Source organism: Cygnus olor, chromosome 3 (genome assembly GCF_009769625.2).
Source record: "Cygnus olor isolate bCygOlo1 chromosome 3, bCygOlo1.pri.v2, whole genome shotgun sequence".
Lineage (NCBI taxonomy): Eukaryota > Metazoa > Chordata > Aves > Anseriformes > Anatidae > Cygnus > Cygnus olor.
This window is the reverse complement of record NC_049171.1, coordinates 47,828,312-47,851,606: the sequence shown is the minus strand read 5'-3', so window position 1 is coordinate 47,851,606 and position 23,295 is coordinate 47,828,312. Positions and strand designations below refer to the sequence as shown.

The 23,295-nt window shown below is 37.9% G+C and overlaps 1 protein-coding gene across 5 annotated transcripts in view; it reads left to right on the top strand.

Moving 5' to 3' along the window:
- The window catches only part of PDSS2 (decaprenyl diphosphate synthase subunit 2), a 127,078-nt gene that overhangs the window by 63,537 nt on the left and 40,246 nt on the right, over positions 1 to 23,295 (top strand). For all 5 annotated transcript variants that reach the window (XM_040554396.1, XM_040554392.1, XM_040554393.1 and 2 more), the window contains exon 3: positions 8,539 to 8,737. In XM_040554396.1, the coding sequence (XP_040410330.1) occupies positions 8,539 to 8,737 (199 nt within the window). The remainder of the gene's footprint in view (positions 1 to 8,538; positions 8,738 to 23,295) is intronic.

Below are 23,295 nucleotides of genomic sequence, written 5' to 3'. Positions count from 1 at the left end.
TATAAAATCTTAACCACTGCTGTTTATGAGCGTTATTATTCACTGCTGGTCTAGAAGATATTTATATCTGGCTGTGTAAATATATTGCTTAGGAATATAATAGACTTCCTAAAATCCCGTGCCTTTGTGTTATGTTTCTGCCCAACCCTACTTAATGGAGCATTGCAGTTCTTAAAATTCCTTGTAGCTTTGAGGGGGTTTTAGTATATCCTTTTTAAATTGCCTTTGCTTAGCTTCCTGTACATCTTTACATCTTCTCATTCCTTTATCAGTTTCCTTCCTTGCTTAGTTTCCCTGATTTGCATTTGTTGCATCCATTTTTCAGTTTGTTTGAGCTAGAGAGGGTAGGGAATTATAGCTGGTTTGGCTTTGTCTAAGCCATGATTTTTTGGCTTTTTATTTTGTTTTTAATCAGCTTAGCTTTTCTGACTGGGGAATTGTGGCCTTTTGGTTATATAGCAAAATATTCTTGAATTGTTTCCAAAAACTCTTTGTGTTTTTCTGTTAAATTTATCTAACAGATTCAGCTTGTTTTATCTTTGAAAATATCACTTACTTATATTAGATGTCTGAATATTATGGATCCCATTTATAAAGAATGTTTTTATACTATTAAGGCTTTGATTTTATTATTTTCATATAAGAAATGTATTGAGATCATGTTCACTTGTATCTAAATTTTTAGTTCTGATATGAACTCTTTGTAGCAAAGTTTTAATAGAGAATTCAAGTTGAATGCAACGTTTCTTGCGCTAGGAAATTTGCATTAAAAAAAATCAAGATAGTAACATTACACTATATTGCTGGTATAAATGAGTGAGTATCAATAAATTCTCATGCAATATCTGCATCATTATTTGTCAAAGGAGAGAAGTAGCTGTTTAAGGAAGTAAACATCTTAGCTCTTGGTATGACTTAATAATTGCACTTGTTATGATCTCCATAACTCTTAATATAATGTACAGTAGACACCAACTAGAATTTGAACTTGTCTTTTATTTATTAGAAGTTTAAGTCCTGATAATTGCCTTGTAAAAAGACAATGCTGCACTTGACAGCTTTAATTCATTTTGGAAACATGAATCTTCCCACATTGATTTTAAAATGGGAATTATAGTATGTGATTTTAGTACTGCCAAATTGTAATAAACTTGACAATTTGCTTATAAATGAGTAGTTCTGATTTTTATTACCTGACTTCTTAGCATCATTGCTTAAGTAATCCAAGAAATCTCTGATCTAGAGTCTACTTTTTCTTCACTAGCTGTGCAGAAAGGGTTGCTAAGAAAATTGATATCTCCCTTCTTAGTGTTTTCTAGTACATGTCAAATCTCTAATAACTGGAATGGGTTAAGTTATTTAGATTTCTCATATCTTTGTCTATAGGGCTTTGAAAACATACCTAGACTTGCCACTACCTCTCACATCTGGTTTGAGCGATGCTAAAGTTCTTTTAATGCTTGTCCCTTGCACAGTGTCCTTTGCATCCTTCTCATTCTAAAAGTCCTTGCGTGACAAGGACTGTCATTGTGGCGGGTGTTTGGCCTCTTACTTTGTCAGCCCCGCCTGCCTGGTCCTGATCTGTTCAGTCAGTTGCATGATTTTACTGATTTTCTCTAGTTTCTAGATCTCACAGGCTTAGGTACTTCCTCCTGATGCTCTCTTCCTTGCTAGTTCCAGGCCACGTGCATCCCAGCCTCCAAGTCCTAGAAGACATCAGTTTGTCTTATTGATTCTGGTGGTATTCTTCTCTGGCTTTTTAAAAATTTATTCTTTATTTTATTTTATTTTTAAAACTGAACTTGGCATGGTGGTTCTTACCAGAGCTTTGTCTAGATTCTCTCACCTACTTCCCAGAATTGATGCTGTTGCTTCCAGGCTGGGAGTCTTTTTCTTTTAGCCTGTGTGCTCTGAAAAAGGAACTGGCCATGATGGTGCCACTCAGTAAAAGAGAAATGTGATGTGCTGTAGCTTGATATCGCTGTTACTTTGCTGGACACTGACACCAAGTATAGAAGTAAGATAGAAAGAGCCTTCAGACTCTCAAATTCACCAGTTCAGGCTTCATTTTGCTGGAAGGTGATAATGCAAATGCAGGCTGCTTGTAATTCATGACAGGCAGCTAGCTCCAAGGCTGGGTGGCTCCGAGCTACGTTGCCGTGAAAGCAACAGCAGTGGTGGCCAGGGCACGTTGCTGGCAGTAGGTTGGAAACTGATGCAAAATGGTCAAATTTCCTGTTGCTGTTCAGAGTACAAAAGAATTGGTTGTTCTACAGTGGACCCAAGTTAATCATCAGCGAAGTAACAGACTGCCAAATATCTTCCTAATTCTTGCACCAAAAAAAGGAACAGGAGCTCGACTTAGGTGTCCCTACACACAATGCCTAGGGAAACGGGCTTACTGAATTCAAGTCAACATCCGCACCGGGACGAGGGAAGAGCTTGCTAAAGCAAATTAGAGGGGGAAATAAATTAAGCAACATGTCAGTGGTGGAGAATTACAGAAAGAAAATTGAAGCCCTTTTCAAAAATAAAGAAGGAAACCATGAATGAGTATGGGTACAAGTTTTCCTTCAAAATCTTTGTGATGCTAGGAAGGGAAAGAGATGAAGGAGGTAAAATAGGCAGCAAGTTGGAAAACGAATTGATCACAGGAGTGCAATTAAACAGCATACTCAATAAACTTCATTGGACTGATGTCTTTCAACTTCATTTATCCCTCAGGTGGAAGTTGACTCCTCCAGTAGCTTAGTGACCGCGATAGGAGGAATCACGGAAGTCTTAGTATCTGACCTTGTTAAAGGATAAAAGTAGGTAGATATTTTCTGCTGGATGATAGATACATGAATCACGGTCGTGCAAAGAATATTTGGTGCTTGAGTCTTGTGTTTCATCCTGAACTTTTTTCCTGCTAGTGAAACCACAGCACCTGCCATACGTGTTGACTAATTCAAACACCTTTCCCCATGCCTTTTGAACTGCTTGTAAAAGAGACTGTGCACAGAAGATGAGAATGAGACTTTACATCACCATGACGCTGTTCATTACTCATAATACATTGTTCATTTAATCATGTATTTTGACTGTGGGTGTTGACTTTGACAGGTGAATGGAAAAAAGAACTGTAAAAATTCCCACCCTTCGTTTTGCTACATAAATACGTGTGTTATTTTGGTGCAGTATAAAGACTAAGGCATACAGAATCAATTTAAATTTTGTGCGTACATTTTTTTTGTCCTTAAAAACATTGTTCTTTCTGTTCATTGGTCACAAAAAATTAAGTCAACTACCATTTCCAAAGTACATTGTCAGTGTTAAGATTATAATTTTAATTCTTCCTTTAATGCTTTTTAGTATGTAATTTTCCCTGAAAGAACTATTTTAGTTTTCAGATTCATAGGTTTATATATAGATTATTATAGTTGTCATTAAAAAGTACTAGTATCTATCCCAGTTTATTATATTTATTAAAAGAAAAAATCTGAATGGAAGGTTGTTCATCCAAACGTATCCTATGTGTATTGAAGGGAAGCTGTTGGGTTGACAACTGCAGACAAAATATGCAAATCTTGGGTGTATAGTGTTAGTCACTTTCATTAAAAGTTTCAATTGTAAGAGTTCTTAAAGAATTTTTAATCTATCCATTGAATTGTCTTCATTCAAAGCAGTTGTTTTCATTGCTGAGAACTTTAGAATATGGATTTTACTGTCTAATATGCCTTTGGTCCATTTTTCTAAAATATTATTCCTAGTATTAACTATAAGTAAGTGGCTCTTTGCATAACCTACCATTCTTTGAGGGGGGCAGTGTATTTCTGATGGTTTGCTCATAAGGAAAGGTAAACTGACTCACGTTTTATAGCTGTTGCTGAGAACTTGAGTTTCCATCACAAATATTGCAGAGTATTTAAGTTGAAATACTCTTTTGTTCACAGCAGTACAATTGAGCTGCCTAATGTTTCTGTTTTATCATAGATTTTGCAAAAGGCAATTTTCTTTTTAGAGTAGGACTTAAAATTTAGGTACCTTAAAGGAGGCTGCAGCGAGGTGGGGGTTGGTCGATTCTCCCATGTGCCTGGTGACAGGACGAGGGGGAATGGGCTAAAGTTGTGCCAGGGGAGGTTTAGATTGGATATTAGGAAGAACTTCTTTACCGAAAGGGTTGTTAGGTATTGGAATGGGCTGCCCAGGGAAGTGGTTGAGTCACCATCCCTGGGGGTCTTTAAGAGATGTTTAGATGTTGAACTTAGTGATATGGTTTAGTGGAGGATTTGTTAGCGTTAGGTCAGAGGTTGGACTTGGTGATCTTGGAGGTCTCTTCCAACCTAGACGATTCTGTGATTCTGTGAAATTAAGGACTGAAGTCACTCATAAGAACTCCTGAAGAGACTGTACTGGCTAATGTTTCCTAGCTGCAAGCGTTTAAAAATAACGCAGACAACAAAAAGGATATTCAGGATGGCAGGAAGGAACTCTGCAGAATTAATTTTTACAGGTTGCATAGGAAATTTGCTGTAAAAATCTATTTTGTTTCTACAAAATTTTGTTTCAATATTTTGCCAGTCCCCCTTGCCACTTAATTTAGTTTTGTGTAGGCTCCAAATTTTGCGTTGAAGTTTGCAAAAGATACTCATCTTTGTAATAATAGCGATTGTAGCAATAATCCTGTGATGAGGCAGACTCTCAGGCATACAGATAGGAAATTTCAATGCAAACCAGAATTGTTAAATGCAGTTTCTGAAATAGAAGCATATTTAGGAAGTTTCTGCATTGGTTCTTTATTTTCCAAATAAATCTGGTGTTTATCCGAACGTGGGTTTTATACAGAAACTGTCTTCCTTGCTTGGGCTGACGGAGTCACAGCAGCAGGCTGTTGCATCTACTGGGTAACTTTGTAAGGGCAGATCTGAAGGATTTCCTGAAGCGTGCTCAGCAGTTTATCAGAGTTCACCAAAACATACCTGAATATCAAGGATCTGTGTTGAGTTCACTGGGGCAGGGGAGCAGAGAGGAAGAATAGATAGGGCGCTTGTTTTTCTTCTGGTGAGAGGCAATAGTCTGTAGAATTAACATTTGTATTTCCCTAGTATTTTCCTGCAAGCTGCCTTTTCACAGTCCCAGAGTCAGCATAGTTCCAAATGACCTAACTAAAAAGGTGTGTTTTTTTTTTTGTTGTTGTTTTTTAAATTATTTGTAACATTAGTGTTTCCTTTGTGTTTTCCAGGCTCACATTCCCAACTTGGAGGTGCTTATAACCTAATGGGTACTTTATAGCAAGTGTTTTACAGAAATTTTTGTTAGTTACGTGTGTACTAAACTTGCATGATCAAGGAGTTGAGCTGAAAAACGAGACAATGTTGATGGTGCTCCCTTTTACACACCATAGGCAAGGGAAGTCTGTGAATAGAGATTTTCATGAAATAAAAGGTAGAGTGAAAAAAGAGCCAAGAACAGATCTGAGTATCTGTCCAAGCCTCTATACCGGCCTTTTTGGAATGACATTACTGCACGAAGGTTGATTTTTGGAAGGGGAGAAAGAGAAGACTGAGGGATGTGTGGGGCTCAGAATGGTGTCGTCTCTTGAATTGTGACAATTGTGGTGTCTATAAATCAAGTTTGTGGAGCAGCTGGGGGCGGTCAGCAGGGTGTTCTTGTCTCAGTGGCGAATGCCATGGAAGGCAGGTGGAAGTGTGGTGGCACGTGGTGAAAAAATGCTTCTGATTCTCAGTCTGCTTCTGTTTAGAGACTTTGTGTGTTGGAAAAAAAAATGACTATTTTCTACCTTGCTACGTAAATGATTCATGTGGCTACCGCTCCTTTGTTGTGTGAGCGTGGGCTCTGGGGCAGCAGCAAGGAGTTCATGAACCAGTTGCTCTCCTGTTTCTGCCTTTGTGCTCGTATCATATGTTGTCCTAAGTCCAGCATTGCGTCAACATTATCTTTTCGTATTTTTGGTTGGATGCTGGCCTCTCCAAAGTCATGTTAAGAAGCCTCACGTGTCAGTAGCAGCACCGTCGAGTCGGTAGTTGTGCCTCAGTACTATGGGAGTTATCACAAAAAATGTTAGGAAATACACTGCCTGGGATCTCTACAGTGGCTTTGGTTCCTATGGTTTTAGTTAGCTAGAGAGAGAGGGTGCAAGAGCAGTGCGTAAGATCAGAATTAGACACAGATTATTTGCTCTCGTTAGCACAAATAATGTGAGCATCATTTGGAGAACAAACGGATTATAAAAAATGAAATGAAAACATCCAGATCCCGAGCATTGGCAAAGCATGACACTGATGTATTTGTGTAACCTTTTCACGAAGAGCGACGCTGAAGTCAAAGAGAGGATTTAGATTTCCTTCATTAAAAGCTTATTAAATGAAGAAATGGGACAGTCGCTGTTTTGCTCCTATCCTCGGGGGTCACAGAGGCGGGCCCGATCTCCTCGGGATATTAATGTCTGCTTTCAGCTGGGGGAAATGAGCCGTCACTTGGGCTGGCTGCAGCTTTATGTGCTCGTCACTAGGGATCCCCATATGTCCTGGGATCTGCGGCAGCCGGACGCGGCAGGACGCGCTGCGGGAGCGGGGCGCTCATTGCTATTCATACCAGGTAGCTCGGCTCAATCTGCCCAGAGCAAGTCTGTTTCATGTTGATCAGCTGTCCATCTGATAAACCGAATTGATAGGGACATTTCCTCCAAGGGCTGCCCTGACAGTGACAGCAGGAGCATCGGGATGTCTTGTTAGTCTTTTCCTCCGAGCTCGAAATTTTATTAACCCTTTGGTAGAGCCAAGCTGGGAATGGTTACGCTACCGCTCTGCGGATGTAGGTCGTAGGAGTTTCTCCCTTTCCTCTTTGAAAAACAATACTAATTTTGTTGTCGGAAGGAAGAATGGCTTGCTCTTTAATTTTCAGATTTTCTCCACTTGAATCGAAAACGGTGAACTATAAAGGCAGCTTTTAAAACAACTTCGAGTTTTTGTGCGTGACAAAATATGTGGGGAACCGCTGCTTGTCCTCTCCCCCCAGCTCGTCTGCCTCTGGCGTGCCTTGGCAGGCTGTGCGGCTCTGCTGGCTGCTCCCTCCTGGGAACTGGCACGGCTCGCTGGCCTGGAACAGTCGCTGCTGGGGCTCCTCGTGTCTCTGATACGTTGGGGGCAGGAGGTTAGTTTAGATTAATAGCATTCGGTCGGGTGCAATGCATCTGCACCATCCAGAGGAAGATTTTAATTTACTCGACGGTACGCCAGTGCTGAGGCAGAACCTAACCTGAACGTGTATCGGCAGGTGTATGTAGGTGTGAATGGATGGGACAGCTGAGTTACTCGATAAATAAGTGCTCGGCCATTTTGGAATAAGCACAGAGAGCACAGCGTGCCTTTGCACTACCAGGTGCCGTTCAACTCAAAGGCCTTAGTCATCAGACTAGGCGAGGGCGTACATTGTTTTTGCTCATACGTGAAGCCTCGGTGACACGAAGGGATCTGCTTGAATCAGAGGAAATGTGAATGTGCTGAAGGCTTCGTAAGAGCAGGGCCTGCGTGCATCTTGCTGGGCGGCATTAACAGGACGCTGCAGTGCTCTGTTCCCCCTCTCTTCACTCGGGTGCTCTGTCTGTCCGTCACCCTCTGGCGGGTGGGAGCAGAGGAGTGATGGCTGGGCCGCCCAGGGTGGTCACTGTCTGGGGTACAGGGCTGAACTGACCCTTTTCCAAAAAATAAAAAATAAAAAAAGACATAGAAGGTAAACCTCATCTCAAGAAAACAAAAATACTGTGTGTGGCAGGGGTTTCTCCCAGCGATGAAGCTCCTAAATTCAGAGGGTTCAATGCTGTGCATTGGAATAAGAAATGATTTGCAAGGCTACCCACATCAGATTAAATCTACCCTTGTGCTGGACCACCACCATTGTGTCTTCTGACTGAAATGACTACTGAAATGTCACTAGCACACCATTTTAAAACATTCAGCTGTTTCTCCTCTTTCCCTGCACCCTCCCCCCTTGATATTATTGAACTGCAAGGTATCCTGTTATTAGTTTAGCTCTAATTTGAGCAGTCATTTACTGCAGCATTCTTACGGTGTTCACATTAGCTTGCTCGTGAATCCCCTGCTGATACATCCTTTGTTCGTTCCCATCGGTGCTTTCTGCTTGGCATTTTCTTCATGTCAGTGTCCCTCAAGCTTCTAAAAGACAAAACAAAAAAGAAAACACCGTGAGGACCATATTGATTGCTTAGCTTTATTTTGCCGAAGAATTCAAACAAAAGGCAGCTTTCTTCCAAAGGGAACGAGGGGTACCAGCAGCTTACCTGGAAATGCTTAGTGGCATGATGCGCTTCTTCCCAATGCTTAACGCATCCAAATTGCAGCTTCTGGAAGTAAATAGAAGAGCTGCACGATAATTCATAAATTATCTGCTTAGCATATAGCATAACCTGTGTTTTTTGTTTGTTTTATTTTGTTATTATTATTTCTTTTGTTTTACCTAAGAGTCTATATTTTATTCATAACTTCAAAAATAATTGTACTTTTTATTTGCTTTCAGTCAAAGAAGTCTGGCAGAGATTACAGAGCTGATCCACACTGCCTTTCTGGTGCATCGTGGCATAGTAAATATCGGTGAGCTCAAGTCCTGCGATGGTCCACTGAAGGATATGCAGTTTGGGAATAAAATGGCTGTTTTGAGTGGAGATTTTCTTCTAGCAAATGCTTGCACAAGCCTTGCTCAGTTGCAGAATACCAAGGTAAAAAAATAAAATAACACCTTTTACTGCCGAAGCAAGTAACTATTAGTAAATCTTCCAAAACAGAGGTCCTTTAAAAATCAGCTTAGTTATGGTGTGTACGTATATATGGAGCATCCTTCAAAAATCAGCATACTTATATTACAGCTGTAGATGGATTGATGGGATGCTCCTGTTGTGAACGTTTACCGCTGTCCTGTAGGATTACTGTGTTGGGGACTTCAGTACATGTCCTGAAGCAATGTAGTCATAGATAGTGCTGGATGAGCGGTTAGCTTGGTGAATTTAAACCACGTGCTGTGGCATCCTTACGACAGGTTGGAGTACAACCCCCTTTGGCAGACTGCCAGCTGAAGGCACTTTTGGTCTATTTTGTTCTACCTTGTGTTTTGTGAAAGGTTTGGCTATATCTTAGAGAATTTCTGAGGAGAGAGGCTTCTTTTCTTTGTCTGCACAGCTCTCTGGTGACTTTTTACCTGTAATAAAATTATTTTGCTAGGCATTTGGGCATCCTTGAGTGTGGGATTGCCTGATTAACATGGATGTACCAGCTTCCAAAGGGCAACTGCAACCCAGCTGCTCTGCAAAACTTAACAGGCAACGTTTTCCATGATGAACAAAAGGTGTGTGTGTATGATCGTAGAAAGTGAGACTGATGGAGAACTTGAGAGATATCTTTCTAGTCAGTTTGCCTGTCCCCAGACAGGATCAGCAACACCAAATCATTCTTGATGCGTGTTTGTCTGGCGTGTTCTTAAAACCTGACACGGTGGAGAGAGATTCCTGGGCATCCCTGTGCAGGCTAGTGTAGCACCAGCATACCTGTGTATGGCTGGAGAGCTTCGTGCTCCGAGAACAGTTCTTTGCAGAGCCGCCTTCACACATTTGGAGATTGCAGCCATATCTTAAAGTAAAATAAACATACCTGTACGATTGTCAATAATCAACATAGTTTTTTAATCCTGAGCTTAATGAATTTTTAGATTCTTCTGCTAAAGCCCCTCACAGTGGTAGTTGAGTACTTCCATACTGCTTTCGATCATCAGTGTGATGGTTGCTCTCAAAAGTCGTGTCATTTTGTAGCACAGAGCTGAGATTCAGAAAAAGTGGAAAATTAGGTGTCAATCTGTTGGAATATTGGGTTAAGCGAGGAGAACTGGGAGTAGGTATTAAAAAAAAAAGTTTTAAAGAGTGCAAAATTTTAGCTGTGCCATAATCAAAATGTGTTGTAATTGGTTTTAATAATTGTTGATTTGTATCCTTTTAATTTTTGGTACATAATAAGACTCTCAAGACAAGGCAAAGGCAACCCTACATACTTCTTGTTTTGTTTCCTCTCCACCGAAGAGGAAAGTTTGTATAAAATGTAGCACTTATTACTTTGCATTTAGTACATCATTAAGTATTGCAGCAGCAATGTATAATCCCTTTGCCAGGAAGCAAGCCTACAGTGAAATGAAACACAAGTGCAAAGAAACATTTTTTTTTTTTTAAGCAATCATTATACTGCAAGTTGGAAAATTCTGCCAAAACATTTTAGCACTTTTTTTCATTTTTCTGACATCTAAATACTTTCATAGCTTCTACATACGATAAGTGGGATGCCATTATGGGAACTGATTGACTTAGTGAATTATTCTTTTTCATATGTCTAACCCTACTAGCGAAGTTAGAAAAATTGAAGTACAAGCTATAGAAATCTCTTGACAGGTGCAATGATTTAAACATACTGTATTTATTCTTTTGTAAATGATGAATTTTCAAATCTGGCATCTGTTTTTCAGCAGTGTGAAATAACTGTGACTTTTTTCCTTCATAATGTTTTGTTTTCTTTGATGTAAAAAAGTAAAAATCGCAGTACTGCTTTTTTGCAGGCACTTATTTGGTAGCTCAACAAATTGGCTAATGAAATGAGCAGTGTTGCACTGTACATGGTACTGACCACGGCAGACAATAACCTCTATATAGGCATGCATAGCTGTTGTATAGACTAGAATTTAAAGGGGGGTTTAACATTAACTGAAACCATTGCTACCAAGATAATTTTATTGTGCTGCTAAACTCTTGTCTAAGCTTGTGTATGATGCATTTATCTCTGTGCTTCTCTCGGGGCTGACAATTAGATGTGAAATTCTGTAGTCGTAATGAAATGCAGAGCTATTTTATAATTGCCAAGGGTAAAATTAGCAAAGTCAATTATTTTCCCTTAGGCTTTTCCCTGTAGATATTAAAAGGCTGTGAGGTAATTGCCTTAGGTAACACTTTGATTTTTAAATAACATTAAATATAGGAATTGTTGTTGTTAATTCGTAGTAATTTTCCTCTTCTTGCTAGTGCTGTAGAGTATAACTGTAATGATGTTAACAACATCCGAGGCTCAGGGTTTGTGTTGTTTTTTTGTTGTTGTTGTTTGAATAATGCTCTTAGTTCTCATTCATAGGAAGCAAAAGAAGGTTTTTTTTGGGGGGGGAGGGTTGATTTTTTTGTTTTGTTTTGTTTTGAATATGTGTGGTGTAAGGACTCAGGATTTCTTGAAATGTCAGTTAGGAAGCCAGAAACAGGACAGCCTCTTGTAAGACAAATTCTGTTGTTGGGCTCTCTTTAAGTCATATAAAATTTGTTGTTTGAACACACAGAGTAATTTTCAAGAAAGCATTCTCATTTTCTACTTTGTGAAATTACGAGACTTTAATTATGATTACAAAGTTGGTATTGACTGAGGCTTAAAGCAAACTACTGAAGGGCAGATGCAGCTGTATACTGTATTTTTGTAATTATGGCAAAGTTCTCCCGTTTAATTCAGATAACAAAATCTCTTTTAAATGAACAGTAATTTCTTCGGAAAACTTTTATGACTGAAAAGTCTTATATTAATCAGTTCACATATATCTACAATTCTTTTCTACATTCATGTTAACTTTTTGATCACCTTATTTAAACTATCTTTTTTCTTTGTGTATTTTTGATGGTGGCTTTTCTTGGCCTGCTAATTACGATGGTAATTGTACAACAATTGTGTTGTTACTTGAAGATAATGTGGATATAACCTTATTTCAAAGCTTCATCCTGTAGTAGATTGGATGTTGCTAATACATGGATTTTAGAGCAGAACTGAGCCCAACGAGGAACTGAGTTGGAATCTTCTAGTAGGCCATACATTGGCAGTGGTTTTAGGAATGATTAGCCTTCAACAAGGAAGGGCGTGTGTTTTTTTTGCTAGTTAAATAATTCAATCATAGAACCACAGAATATCTCGAGTTGGAAGGGACCCTCAAGGATCATCGAGTCCAGCTCCTGGCACCACAGGACATTGCACATTAATGCCTGGTAATGTGCTGATTCGTTGGATTGAAATGTGTTTATATGGGATGGGGTTGTCTTGATAGCTTTCCTCATTTTTGAGCTTTCAGTTTTTTCATAGTAGGATTTTGATAAGGCATTTGTAAAAGTCATTATAAACATGTATATGTGGGAGAAATGGAAAACCAAATTATGCCTACCCATCAAAGTACCTCCAAATATATTTAAGGAAATGTTTAAAGGTTTCTTCTTTGTTGCCTTCTGAAGGTAGTATGACTTTAACATTTGTCATCTTGCTCCAGCTAGCCAAGGATGTGGGGTTGAAACTGCTAGCAAGATTTTGTAGCATAAAGGTGCTTCTTTGACTCTAATAGCAAAAAGTATTAGTTCTGTCTTTGATTTCTGCTTAAGTTACCTTCACTTGTAATAATTTTGTGGTGTTCAAATGTGAATGCAGCAAAAGTAGCAAGCGTTAATTGTCATTTTTGTAATCTGTCAACCAGATATGTGATATGGACATTTTAACACAAGTGATGTGTGAATATTGACCAGAATATTATCAAATAATGTGCTTTTTCAGGGTATATTGCAGATGAGTTGGAAGAAAACTTGTTGCAGTGTTAAGGCTGGAGCTTCCTAGACCATCTGTATTGTCAGTTGTCATATGAAACTGCAGAACATTAACGATGTAATTGTGACCAGTTTTGGTGCTCATACAGTCTGAAGGCAATGATACATAAAACTTGAGAAGGACAAAATGATGCATTTTAGTGCAATGCCTACTGTAATGTGTTGACCACTAAGGAAAGTGATAAAAGAATCTGTTAAATGCATTGCTTGCTTGCAACTCCATAAACTGATAGGGATGTGTATGTCTTGGTAGTGAAAATAAAATACAATGAAATTAAAAATAATTTATTCAAAACAGAAAGTAAACCCCGAAAAGGAGGAGGGTAAAAACAAGCCTATCTCAAAACTCATTGAAATACTGACAGTAGTGTTCTCTGTAGTTCTTACTGAAATTTTTGGAATGATGCTCTTCTTCCTGCTATAATTCAATGAGCTCTTGTTGGAATGATTGAACTGTACTGAAGCACTTCAAGTCTGCAGCCTGAAAGCTTGGAATTGAATTCAAGAATCTTGTCTATCAGTGCAGAGCTCCGCCAGAAGACCACATTATAGAGCATTGTTTTATTAAGCATTATTTGTTCATAAATAAACAGTAGCACAGATGTAGTACTTATAGAGTGGATGCATTTCCTTATGTTAAGTTTATGTATTCCTAAAGGCATAAATGTGTTGTTTACAAAATAGGCCTCGTGTTAGCATAAATGTTAACAAGTTATTCATGGAAATCTTCCTGTTGCAGCAGTCTGAATGTACACTTTGCTTCAGAAGAGATCTGCTTGTCTTGAACTGTGGTTTCTGCTTATGTAGCATCAGTTGTGGTCCTGTGGAGTTATTCCCAGAGCAATGAAAGTTATTTTCAAAGAGGTATTCTTCATGAATTTCTCTACAGGAAAATGTTATCCATAAATATTTACTAAGTGTATTTCTGTGATATTTTAAAATAATAAAACCCACAAACTCCATCATCTGAATTTTCCTTCTGAAATTCAGCAGCTGTACTGATCACAGCAGAATGGAGAAAATCACGGAGAAGGGTGAGAACCAAAAGTAGTCAGTGTTAATACAGAAAACTGAAGTTCATGACAAAAAGTCATATATAGATAGATAGATAGATAGATATAGTTTTTAACTTTCCATGTCTGCTCACTTTATCTACTTCCTTTTTCTTCCCAATACATGCCATTGGAGATGGGTACCTTCAGAATTAACAGCTCACAAAGCAGCTGGGTGACACCAAAGCGTGGATTTGGTAAGAAACAGAGATCAGATTGCATTAAGAGACACAGGTTATAAAATCTGATAATAAAGTTGAATTCTTGAGAGGAAAAAAAGAAAAAGAAGCTTCAAAATTTGTTTAAAGAACAGGATAAAGAGCTTTCCTGAAATAAGGTATTGTGTCTGTCTTACTGTACCTTCTTCTAAGGCACTGTTTGATGGCAACATACTAGATTGGGTAGGGAGTAAGCCAGCTTCTCTGTTGCTGAGTGTTTTTATTCTAATGTAGTATTTTGGAGATCTAAAGAGGTGTGTCTCAAAGGCAGACACTACTGAAAATTGAAGGATTGAAGAGTTCTGAATTTTACTTATTTAAAAGTACAGTTAAGGAACAGTATTTTATCTGGGAGATGAGGGAGAAGAAAACGAAGGAAGAAATGTAGTGTTTTGAATGTTTAATCTAATATGAGATGACGTAAAATAACATAGTTGTCATGATTGAGTGTCGTTCTAGAATAAAGCTTTTGTTTGGGCAACCCTAAGAAAACAGTTCCATGTTTTAAAACGTGTCTTAAAATATCTCAGTATTAGCATACAGCATAGCAAGTATTTTATTGGAGAATGCAAAGGCATTTTCAGTACTGAGAAATGCATTGTTATTGTAAGTCAACTAAGAAAACTGTTAGTTGTTTTAACATTCTTAGAGTGCACCAAAATCTACCAATTTTCATCCATTCCTGAGAGGCAAATTCGGTGTTTTAGTTGAAGTAAAACAAAAAGAGATTGTCATACAAACTTCGTGTCCGTTTAATGGGCATATATATTTTTTTTCTGCCCAATATACCCAAAGACTATTTTTTTATAATATTTCTGTAGTAAAGTTTTGTTGACACTGATGTGAAGTTCTTTTGGTAGTGAAAAGACACTCTTTATAGAAGCTGATGAAAGTATTTCAGCATTTATGGAAAAATCCTGTATGTTAAGAGACAAAAGATCAATACTGATTAGAACTGGTACTCGGTAGTCTAGTTTTTCACATGCTACTGCCTTAAAACTTTTGTCTAGGATTTCTACTATCATTAGCCGTAACAGTTCTCATGATGATGATGATAAAATTGTAGAATGATGCTAGTGAATCTCCTGATTAGTTCTTTGTGCTGTCCCCGTGGCCTTGTTGTGTGCCTGTTTCAGTGAAGCAGTTCCTTAGAAAGTACATCATTTGCCTTTGTTTTCAACAAGTAAATTTATAGCTCCTAAAATAACCTGTGAGCAAATGAAGCATTCCATTTTCTGAATCTTTTACAGTTTTTTTGTTTCACTTTTGCTACCGTAGCTGGTAATATAACTAAATACTTGTAGAATTTCATTACTTTAATGGCTGTGTTTATATGTTTGAAAAGTAATCTTTTGGAGAAGTTAGAGGATTAGGTGACACAGCTTATTAATTTATTAATTTTTAGAATTTCATTTAAATTAGAATTGATCTGTAATTGTAGTAATAGGTTAGAAACCATCTCCTTTTTAATGATCTGTAAAAGAGTTCTGTTGTGTTGCAGTGAATATTGGCTTGGGAATTACAACTGCATGGCTTGGTTTTGGTTCCCAATCAGTGCATTCCACACACAGGTCTGTTTTTTTATTTTTTTTTTTTTTTTTTACCTTAGTAGTGTTTTGCACCTGAACTGATTTTTAAAGCTAATACGTATGTTAAACTTTCCCAGAGCTAGACTCCACTGAAGTTAGTATTGGTCCAATAAAATACACCTGAATTGAAAGAGCTTACTTTTCTGTAGTTTTTGGCCACAGCACTGCTGGAAAATTTTATGTTTAGATTTCAGTCTGTTTTCTGTCCTCCCACTTCTGCGTGAAAATGTATATTAAAAAAAGAGGGGGGGTGGGGGAAGAATGAGAGATTTCTACTGCTTCCCTTATGTATGACTTATAACCAGCGCCTTGCAGCAGAATGACCGCAGCATGGCTGAGACTGAGACCAATATCAAAGTACATAGTCAAAAGATACCACTGTGAATCATCAAGTCTAAGGTTGAATCTCTTTCCTAAAAATGCACTGCAAGGGTTCCCCCCTCCCAGGTGCAGAATCTGGCACTTGCTCTTGTTAAACTTCATGCGGTTGGTGATTGCCCAGTCCTCTAGTTTGTCAAAATCTCTCTGCAAGGCCTCTCTGCCCTCAAGGGATTCAACAGGTCCTCCTAATTCAGTATCATCTGCAAACTTACTTAGTGTGCATTCAAGTCCTGTGTCCAGATCGTTTATAAAAATGTTGAAGAGAACTGGCCCCAGAATGGTATTATCACTGTTCAGGTTTCTCAAAGCATGGATGTTCACTGCAGCTCTTTTTTTTCCTCGCTAATGAATGATGGTCATGGAGGAGTTCATTGCTAAAAAGCTTTAGCTCTTGAACAAATTAAGAAATGAAAGTAGATTTTCGTAACATTGCGGAAGGTGGTGTCCTCAGTGAGCAATATTTGCATACCAACTTCATTCGTTTTATACCTCAAGCAGTGGAAGATCACAAGTTCTGTTTTCTTGGCTTTATTTAAAAACTTTCTTAAACATAATAGAAGGTTCATATTGAGAGTACATAGTAGGATACAAAGCAGTCAAATCTATAGTGAAATACTGTCTTGACGATCTTATCTCAAGCAGCCTTTTTTTGAGTTGGGACTTATTACTTACTGACACTCATCTTTGGTCGGATGGGATCTTAGGACATCTTTGGTTCTAGAGGTGAACTTTCATGCTTTTTTTGACAACATAATTAGTAAAAGCTTTTGCAGAACTGAAAGTGACAGTATGTAGTAATCTTTCTACCTGAAGTGCAACTTCAGTAAATAATATGCTCTTATAAAGTGAAAATATATTTTTGTGACGATTCAGTTGCAATTAAAAACTGTTAGCCATGCAGATAATAATCTAAAATTTGGATGTCCTTTCTTAGTCTCCCAAGAACTTAGCTACCCTTAGAAGAGAAATCTCTTCCCGGGGCATACACTAAAATTAACCCTTCCCTAAGAGAGTATTTGGCATCTGCTTTGTAGAGTTGATTTTCTGTTTTTAAAGAGAAAAGTCTTATTGTTACCATTGTCGTATGTATGCAAAAGCCACTGTGGTCCTCCTCAGACAGCTGCTGCCATCACAGGATGATTGAGGTTGGAAGGGACCTCTGGAGACCAAAACCCCTGCTCAAGAAGAGTTACCTAGAGAACGTTGCCCAGAACCACGTCCAGGTGGGTTTTGGATGTCTCCAGATGGAGCCTTCACAGCCCCTTTGGACAACCTTTTCCAGTGTTTGACTGCCTTCACAGTAAAGTGTTTTCAAATGTCCAGATGGAATTTCACGTGTTTCAATTTGTGCCCATTGCCTCATCATGTCAGTGGGCACTGCTGGGAAGAGTTTGGCTCCCTCTTCGTAGTTCCCTTCCAGCAGGTGTTTTTATACAGTGTACTACTAGGAAAGATTAAAATGTGTGTCTTTTAAATAGGGTGATAGATTATGTATCCTCCCCTCTTTTTGCACTGCAATAAAGTTAGTCTAAAACAAATTTTCCAAGTCAAATGTTTAGTTAAAGAGTCTTTACATCTGTAGTGGCTTCATTGCAATAATGTAGTAATGTACATAATATGATTGTAATTTTGTAGATGAATTGTATTTTTACATGAAATGTTCCTGTTGGCTAGCAATATGGATTGACTGGAACTGCTGGTTAATAATAGCATTTTGAAATTCAGCACCATTTCATTTTGGGTCTAGAATCTGATTGCTGCTCCTGCTACATCAGAACGGGCTGTTGATTTGCTAGTTTAACAAACATCTGCAGCTTGGTTTAGTTGATTCCATCTGTCAGATGCTAAATGATATTACTTCTGATTCACGTTTATTCAGACACAGTCTATGCAAAATAGTTGATACCACTTGCAGCTAATCATTTCTGTCAACTCAAAGCCGATCAGATTTTTTTTTCTTTACTCAGTTTAATCCACAATTCATTTGTGAACATAGCCCAGTTTAATGGTTGTCTGCACCAGCATGACTGGAAAGTGTTTTACAGCCATGCTCTCTTGCATCATTTATTGATGAGGAGGGTTTTATAGCTACAGAGCTCTGTAGTCACAGTACCTTCTTTGTTTACTGTTTCATATGTAAGATATGCAATGAAGTAGTTACCCCATCCAAAAAGGTCAAGTTGAAGAAATCACACACTCTCTAACATGCATCACTCATCAATAGTTGGCTGAGCGTTTCAGTGCAAAGACCTGCTGCATTGGATTTGCAAAGATATTAATATACTGTGTAAGAAACCATGTGGAGGTAGGGAAGGGATAACAATATTTCTTCAGTTGGATTTGTTATCATTAAGGAAAATGACTGAATTATGCACTAAAAGTCTTTGTAGTAGTGTGAACCTCTTCCAAGGACTCTAAATCCTTGAGAAAGGCTAGCCTTAAGCTAGTACCTGACCCTATGAAAATACTAACACTGTTCAAATTGATATTCAAAATGATCAAATTGATGATTTTTTTGGTTGGTTGGTTGGTTTGCTGTTTTTTTTTTTTGTTGTTGTTGTTATGGCTAGGGAAGTATCTTTTTATCAAGTTGTGGGTTCGGGGAATGTTTACATTGCACCTTGTGTTTGGCTGCCTTCATCATTCATAGAGTGAAGAAAACTACAAATTTGTTTTCCAAGAGCATTTAAAACTTGCTAGAAAGTAAATCACCATGAGGAGTTTTTTTGTGTGCATCAACTAAGAGAGGGACAGATTTAAAAAACAAAAATCAACCCCCCACTCAAAAAACACAAAAAGATCTAAAAGATAGTTCTAAATATTAAATCAAATAGGCTACAATAATGTAAAACAAAGAATCTGTTAGCTGGCACACTTATTTATGTGTATGACTAACGACATTTCAGGAGATTACCAGGAAAGAAAATTAAATTCCAGTATTCTTGGCATTCCTTAGTTTTTGCTCTCTTTTATAGATACTATTGAACAATCAAAATCCAATTTCAGCTGTTTACTGAGTTTCATCTGTAGCTTCTTAGAGTTGCAATGTGTCTATGTCAAATGCAGGATTTCATTTTAAGAACTTTTAATGGAATTTTTGTGTGTGGAATATTTCTAAAAATTAACAGTTTGGGGAGGAAAAAACAGTCAAATGTAAGGTGAAGGAACTTTTATGTTTATATTTAATGTTTCTTGACTATCTAATTTTCTTATTTACTAGTACAATGAAATCTTGCTACATTCTCAAGTCTGTGCATCAGCAGCAAGGGGTAGGGTCTGTCACAGCAGATGTCTGAGGAAAGAAATCATTTCAAGATCAGCAGCGCAGAGACAGACTAAGAAAGAAGAGAATTACTTGTGGCTCTTCTTGAAAGGAATTTAGCAAAGCTAAGGAAGTTTGTCAAATAGAAAGCAGGAATAATGAGGAACAAAGACACACATCTATTGTTGTGCCCTTCCTATTGCGTTTCCTGTCTCCCCACAAAAGCTTAATCCTTTCCCTGACATTCCCCTTGAAAATATCCACTTGAGTCTCGAGAGACACCATACTACTTCTCCTAAGTAGAGTGGTCTGTGTAATCAATTCCAGTTCAGCTGCTGAATTTAAAAAAGAATAAAAACAAAACACACATTGAATGGAACTCAAATTAATTCCTTTTCTAAACTAGAATGAAAAATATATTTTCAGTGTTATGTTGCAGTGAACTTAAAATATATATATATATATAAAAGAATATTTCCAAGACAAGTGCCTGAGTTGCTCAGCTGCTGTCAGTAATGCCTTTCCTTCATCCAGCGTGTTCAGAACTGTGAAGGATAATTGTGGCAATGAATGCTTGGCCCTATTCTAGGTCATTTTGAATAGAGAATAATCTGAGAATTGTGAATCCTGAACTACCTTATAGGTGGGTCTTGAGTGGCCTATCTGAAAGGTTTAGTCTGAGTTCAGGAAAGGGAGGGAGGAAATTCAATGCATAGCAGTTTGACTGCCCCAAGTATTTTTCTGAACCACTAGGAAAATTACAACCACTTTGTATTTTTGCAATTAACGCTTTGAAATTTTGAGATTGAGAAACTGGACTCAAAATAAGTTTAAAGAATAAAGAACCTTGAAGGGCTAAAGCTGTCCATTTTTGAAAAATAAATTGCTATGCCAGAAAAGTGCAAAATAAGTTTCACAGAACCTACAGAGCTCTTCTGGCATTGAAACATAGTACAGATTTCTAGCTTATTTCATATTTGCATCAGTCAACAAGGTTAAAACACGAGCTCTACCTTGCTATGGAATCAGGCATCACATACTTGTGTCCAGAATTTACCTAATGTCATAAACTTTGTCTAGACAGTAGGTTATATATCAACTTTAGCAGTATGTCTCTTTTCCCTGTGTTCATGGTGAATTGGTGGCCTTCCTGTTGACCTTTTAAAAACAAGGGAGATCACATCTCTGCAAAAGGGGTTGAAGTAATACCTACTTAGAAGAAAAAGACCCTGACAGAATTGTTGCAGAAGATGCGTTTAAAGAGTGTGGAATGATCTGCATAGGCTTTGCCTTGCAGCCAGCAAGGCCCAGGCCAACCCCTGCGCTGCTCCTAGGCCTCCTGGCACTTCTGGTGCCAGGGAAAGATACTGATGCAGAGTGGAAAACAAAAAATAGAGTGGAAATCTGTTTTCTATCAATACAAAGCTACTCCTGGTCATCCCTAGTACCTAAAAGGCACCAAGATCAAAAATGCGTAGAGGAGTGAAAAATAGTGGGGTGAGAGATTATGAGTAGGCTGCCTCTGGTCTCTTGAGATCCTGCTGTTTTGAAGCACGAGTTTGGCAGTTCCTTCTTCTCTTTCCCAGTCTTTGAACTTGTTCAAAATGGAGCTCAACCTTCAAATGAGATCAGAGGGAAAGCAGTTTGGAGCATGTAATTTTCATCTATCTTTACTGATCTTCAATCTTGCTTCTCAGAAATGTCAGTGAGTGGAGCAGAGCACTGGTCAGACAAAGGCATGATGAGAAGAGAGATGTCCTGGACATGTCTGTTTTCTTCTCTTCCGTTGTCATGCTGCTTGGCTTTGGGAAAAATCAATTCCCTGTTGCTTGTTTTCCCTTACATAAAACAGGAGGAAATAAATTTTACAGTGGATGTTGATTGCTTTCAAATTTTATGATGAAAAGTGTTGCAGAAGAGCTAGTCAGTGTATCACTGACTGCGTGGTTACTGCTGAAACTGTAATAATCTTTCTTCCTCTGTGTCAGTTTGGGACACAGGAAAAATACCTGGTTTCCTCGTTTTTCATAGCTGTCCTCATGAGCCAGGACCTCAGGCCACTGATGTCATGTCGCAGATGCTAGATCAGATAATAGATCAGATTAAGGGGTAAACTGGAATTTCATTCCTGGTAATGATCTATATGGCCTTGCATTTACCTTAGAAAAATAATTTTGGAGAGAGAGAAAGATTTGGAAAGAAGGGAGGTAATGCTAGTATTAAATTCACGCTAACATGTAGTGCTCAATACGTCACTGAAGGCCTAATGGTGTTTAATATATGGATTCTTCAAAGTAGTGGATGTGTAATTCTCTGAAGATGTTTTATAAACTATGAGAGGAAAAGGTACAATTGTTCACAAATGTTTTCACTGAGATTGTTTTAAAGTCAGTTAAGATTGCCTTTGAGAGTAGAGTTGCACTAAAAAGAGAGGAGAGATGGAAAAAAGAAACCCCAGAACAGGGTCCTGCTCAGTCTAGAGTTTCAGGAGAAAAAGGAAAAGGTCTAGTTATCCAGAGCCAGATGCATTGTTAAAAGTTCATACTATCACTTTGACATTTAGAGTAGGACTCAGTGTCTTTGTAAATTCCTGTTCGTATTACCAGTGTAGGTCTCTGAGCTCAGACTGTTTCACAAACCATAACATTTTTTAGTGAGTGATTGATCTGTATTATGTGTCCTAGCCATCAGAAGAATCTTGGGATGTTGCTTGTATAAACTGTAATACAATCTGATCCTGGGCATTTAGTTACAGACTTTCATAGACCTATTGGCGATACTCAATCCTCCTGGATTTGGGAATAGGGCTTATCTGATACCTTAAAAAAAAAAAAAAAGAAAAAAGAAAGAAAGGAAAAAAAAAAAACAACCCTAATTTTCTCTGTTACCCACTTAAATAACTCAACACATCTGGTAACACTGTAGGATCATTGTCCTTTCAGTTCCTCTGCAGCTCATATTGCTACAATATTTCTTAGGTATCTAGTTTCCTAAAGGGCAATGTGATTTTTTTTAGGCTGTTTTTATAGGTCTTGCAAATTAACCCATATGCATTGCAAGAAAAAACATGACTTTTAATCAGCAGCATTTCTAAAGTTAGCGCTTGCTCTGTGTCTATGAATATGTATATGAACTAGTGTTTAAAAAAAAAAAAAAACAAACAACACAGTCTTTCTGCTAGTACTCAAAACTAGCATACAAATGTGTTTTTATTATCAAATAAAGTCTGCCTAAATGTTAAAACATCTTTCTGTTAGGGGTTTTATCATTTGACTTCTTGTCTTCGGTTACAAGAACGATAAAAATTGAAACTAAATCTTTTAATTCAATAAGAACTAGGCTGAATTTAGGAAACAAAAAGAGGAATCAGATATAGAATCATATGCATGGGAAATCAAGCATTCAAGAAATTAAAACTTTGTGAGCAACTACAGGGGTAGCCTTAAGGTGTGCTTATTTGAAATGCCTGCATTTAATTTTACAATAAATCTGTGTATTTTGTTCCAATTAAGACAGTTCATGTGCACGACTCTAAATTGTACGGTAGTTCCAGGGAGACCAGGGAATGCTTGTTTTACATTCTGGATCAAGTTCAGATTTTTAGGCTTCACTTGAATAAAATAAAAAGTCTGAACCCTGAAGATAATACAGATTGATAAATCTGATTTAAACATTCCCGTGTTGCAGACTTCCAGTGTATGTGGTACAGCTGAGCCTCAAGCCATGTACTAAATACATCCACAGAGCATTCCCAGGACACCCGAATACCAAATGATAACATTTGAAAGGTTACCTTTCTATGGATTCTGACTTTTCTGTATTAGCCATGAAGATTAGAATTTTAACAGCTCCCAATGAGAGGTATTGTGAAGTATTTACTTGGCAGGGGAAAAAAACAAAACAAAAGAAAGCCCAGATGAGGTACTGTCTCTTATTCATGAACTGGGATTTATTAGTTCTATGAATGTCCTTGTGAGAATACACGCCATAGTTCACACTTAATATAAATTAAAATTTTGTTTTTAACATTAAAAGTTTGATAGAAGGAAGAACTACTGTAGTAGAGGTTTTAGTAGGGGGACAGGATCACGCTTGTGCAGAATATATCCTCATAAATCCTACAGTC